Here is a 3,637-nt window from a genome sequence, read left to right on the forward strand (position 1 = left end):
AAAAAAAAAAAAGCAGCCTTAAGAGACCCCCGGATGGTAACCGGAGAGCCCAGTGATTTGTTGGCAAAGTTTAAAGGGGGGGGGGGGGGGGGGGGGGGCGGGTTACCAGAGATACAATTTTAAGACTTCTACAGAAGTGTGACCAAGTCTAACACACCTTTTATTTCATACACTTTATCGTAGTTAATTTTTAACCACTCGTGTAAGGACAGCCGGATTTGTGATAACGCTTAAAGAAAGCCAAGTCAACCTGAATGGCACTCAATGGCGTTGACCTTTAAAACCTGCCAAAAATCGATGATGTTTTTTTTTTTTTTAAATCTAAATTAACACCATACAATAGGACAAGGGACAAAATGTTCTAAAACATTCATATGTTCATCTTGTAATTTATATCTTTATTTTTGTTCAAAAAAAGTTCTATTCATTCTGTCATTTTTAAATTAATTGATTGATTAATCATTTTTAAATTAATTAATTGATTAATCGGTTTGAGAAATTTTATTCATCCAAATATAGGAATTGACATCTGCCTCATCAAAATTGCAAAACACAATACTACCAGTACCAGTAATCTGAATCAAATGCAAGTAGCGCTCTTTTGTGCATCTTTCATTGAGGTATCATGAATGGGAAATCCCGAAAATAGTGGAGTTTAATATTTCAATCAGGCACACCCAGGCGTGAGACTTCCCGCTGATTCCACCACAAGCGTGGCTCCTATTTTTTTTGTTGTTTTTTTTTTTGTTTGTATCAGGCACTAGGACAGGCACGCCTCAAGACTGAGCAGGAGGACCTGAAAAACCAGCTGCCTCCCTCAGATTACCACTGTCACTCCCAGCACACCAAGTAAGAAACCTCCTCTTACTCACTCACTCACTCAAACACAGAGAGTGAGAACGGCATCCCGCTTGTTTTCGAATTATTTTATCCCCCCCGCTGTCTTTCGTGAGACAGGAGACTGAGGAAGCGATGATGGGCAGTCTCTGACTTGGGATAGGACTTCACTCCTTTATAGTGAACTATGCTCCCCTGTGTCCAACAATTTTGAGAAAGGGGGGGGTGAGGTGGCGAGACGTGCGGTCCTCATCCTTCCACCTGGAGAAACCTCGGGCTGATATTACAGCGAAGCGTCGGTGGTAAGTTCCATATACTATTGGTCATATATTGTTTATCCTCTGCGAGGAGTTGAAGCATCTATACTGTACAGACATACATTTAGTCGCTTTATCTAAAAATGTTTTCACGTGTTTTATACTTTAAATAGAACTTTCTGTATGCAGCCCTCGGAATATAACATTTGGTTTTACCACTGTTAGAATCTCTTTCCTTATCAGTACGTGCCGTGCTATGAGTACGACAACATGGAAAAAGATGTGACTCATCAAGAAGTGTTTCTCAGGTCGTCAAGCTTTGGCGAGTCATCCGCAAGCGTCTAAAAATAAAAGGTGTCACCTTCATGCGAATGACTAATTGTGCACTGATGCATGATTGCTAGTATGTCATATTTAGAAGCTAAAAAAAATCGGAAAAATTACTTGGTAAGGAACAGCATAAAGAGCTCTAAGTATAGTTTTCCCAAGAATAATGATAAAATAAATTTTGAGTTAAGCAGGTCTCGATTGCATTGGATGTCATTTGCAGGCGTACCAATTGTAGTGTCCCACATATTAAGGGTGGATCAAGGCTGTAAAGTATTTTATTGCATTTAAATCTTAAATCTGACAGAGATTACTCACGTGAAAGTGCTTTCAAAATAAATGTCTGGACATAAATGTGCAGCGTCACCTTTCAAAACTGAGACAATATCTGAGCGAGCAGGTGTCAGTGAATTCACACTTTTTCATTTTTTGGTGATTATAAGGGATTTATTTGTTTTTGTTGCCTCTGCAGGTTCATACTGAAAATGCAAAATTCAACCGCCTCACCTGAAAGCAACACGACGTCACCTTCCATCGTTACCAAATCCAAAGAACAAATCCTCATCCAAAGTGAGAGTTTTCCCACAGCGCATTTCAACGTATCCATGTCATGCCGCTAAAAATCACATTTGTTGTTTATTTTCCCAGGTTCTGGTGCTATGATCGCTGTCATTGTCATCGGTATTATTGTTATACTCACCATTCTACTCTTCATCTTGAAGACGTACAACAAGTAAGGCTGCATTCTTTTGAAATGTTGCAAAGCAGCTATAGGAAATTATTACAAACACAGATTAATGATAGGTCTGAGAAGACAGAAGGACAGACAGACAGACGGAGACACTTTGTTGTCTCTTTTGGCTTACTCGGCGGTCCCCCAGCAAAACAACGAACTAATTTTATTCACTTGTTTCAGGTTTTTAGGCTTTTCAATTTTGGTTTTAGTTATTTTATTAGTCTTTAACTATTATAACCTTACTGGACACTCATAAGTCGAAGGTACCACTGTTTATAGAAAACATACAGTATGTTTTGTCTTCATGTGGAAATGTCATCCCAATTTTTTATTTCTTGTGGAATCAGGCGAACTCACCCATCTCGACTCCTGGGGTCCAACGGGGTCTCTAAACCTCAAAAGAAGACATCTCCGCCTACGGTTCCAATCATTCCCATGGACGTAGTGTCGGGCAACCCCCCCTATTCGAACTCTGGCGAATCATCGTGGCCCAGAACGGAAGTGAGCTCTGTAGACCGCACAGAAGAGATTAGCACAGCGACCGCCGTTAGCATCCATGATACTTCGGGGAATACGTAACATCTACTAAGAATATTGACTGACACATCTGCCTCTATAGATGGAATCCTGTGGAAACATGACCTTGTTATGGTTCATCTGAGACTAAATGTGAACAAAAGACACGACAAGAGAATGTGAAGTGAGGCGGCTTTTTTGTCAAAGTGTTTGTTTGCACTACCATTCCATACTTTATTTCTCACCTGTATACGTTTGCCCACATTTTTTGGTTTATTTTGTAAAACATACTGATGTCAACCAATGTTGCACTTTACATTTCATCATTCCCCATAATTGTAGTGTTTGTTATGTTTAGATGATATTGGAAATGAATAAAACCGAAACTGGATGCTGTTTGAGCGGATGATGTGATCCCTTCACCTATGTTGATGCATGTTATGTGTGTTGTGAATGTGTGAGTAAACTGGTTAATATTAATTGAATTTATATAATTTTCGTGATGTTTTGGTCGTAAAAATTGTTCAAGTTAATTTCAACAACTCTGATACTTCATACTGATTTTCAAATGGTTTTCAAAAGTATATTTTAGAACCATTTTTGCGCAATATATATTTTTAAATCATTATTTACTGCTTGCAACTGTTTTAATTTTCTGTAAGTTCAGTGTTGTTGTTCAAAATAGTCATGATGTTATTTTCGTAGAGCTAAATATTTCTCTAAAATTTAAAGAAATGATTGATGGTAGCAAAATCTGTGTTATGACGCCCTCTAGTGTTGAGAAGCACAACGACAGGGAAGCGTTCAAGAAGCGCAATGCCTGGTATCTGAACACACCGAATAAATTAAGAAACAGAATATTTAAATCTGCTCCTGGTTAATTTAAAAAGTCTTTTTGGAACAAACAATAGCAGTGAATTGAATTTTAATGGACGTCCAACACTTATATGAGTGTGACTAAATT

The 3,637-nt window shown here is 38.4% G+C and overlaps 1 protein-coding gene across 1 annotated transcript; it reads left to right on the forward strand.

Moving 5' to 3' along the window:
* The first annotated feature begins 881 nt into the window (after positions 1-881).
* Positions 882-3,431, forward strand: ncmap (non-compact myelin associated protein). The gene is made up of 4 exons (XM_085932286.1): positions 882-1,139; positions 1,894-1,991; positions 2,070-2,154; positions 2,505-3,431. The coding sequence occupies exons 2-4, from the start codon at positions 1,907-1,909 to the stop codon at positions 2,734-2,736; spliced, it is 402 nt and encodes a 133-aa protein (XP_085788412.1). The 5' UTR covers positions 882-1,139; positions 1,894-1,906; the 3' UTR covers positions 2,737-3,431.
* Positions 3,432-3,637: the final 206 nt, after the last annotated feature.

This window comes from Syngnathus leptorhynchus, chromosome 15, assembly GCF_054491065.1.
Source record: "Syngnathus leptorhynchus isolate UIUO chromosome 15, UIUO_Slep, whole genome shotgun sequence".
NCBI classification, from domain to species: domain Eukaryota; kingdom Metazoa; phylum Chordata; class Actinopteri; order Syngnathiformes; family Syngnathidae; genus Syngnathus; species Syngnathus leptorhynchus.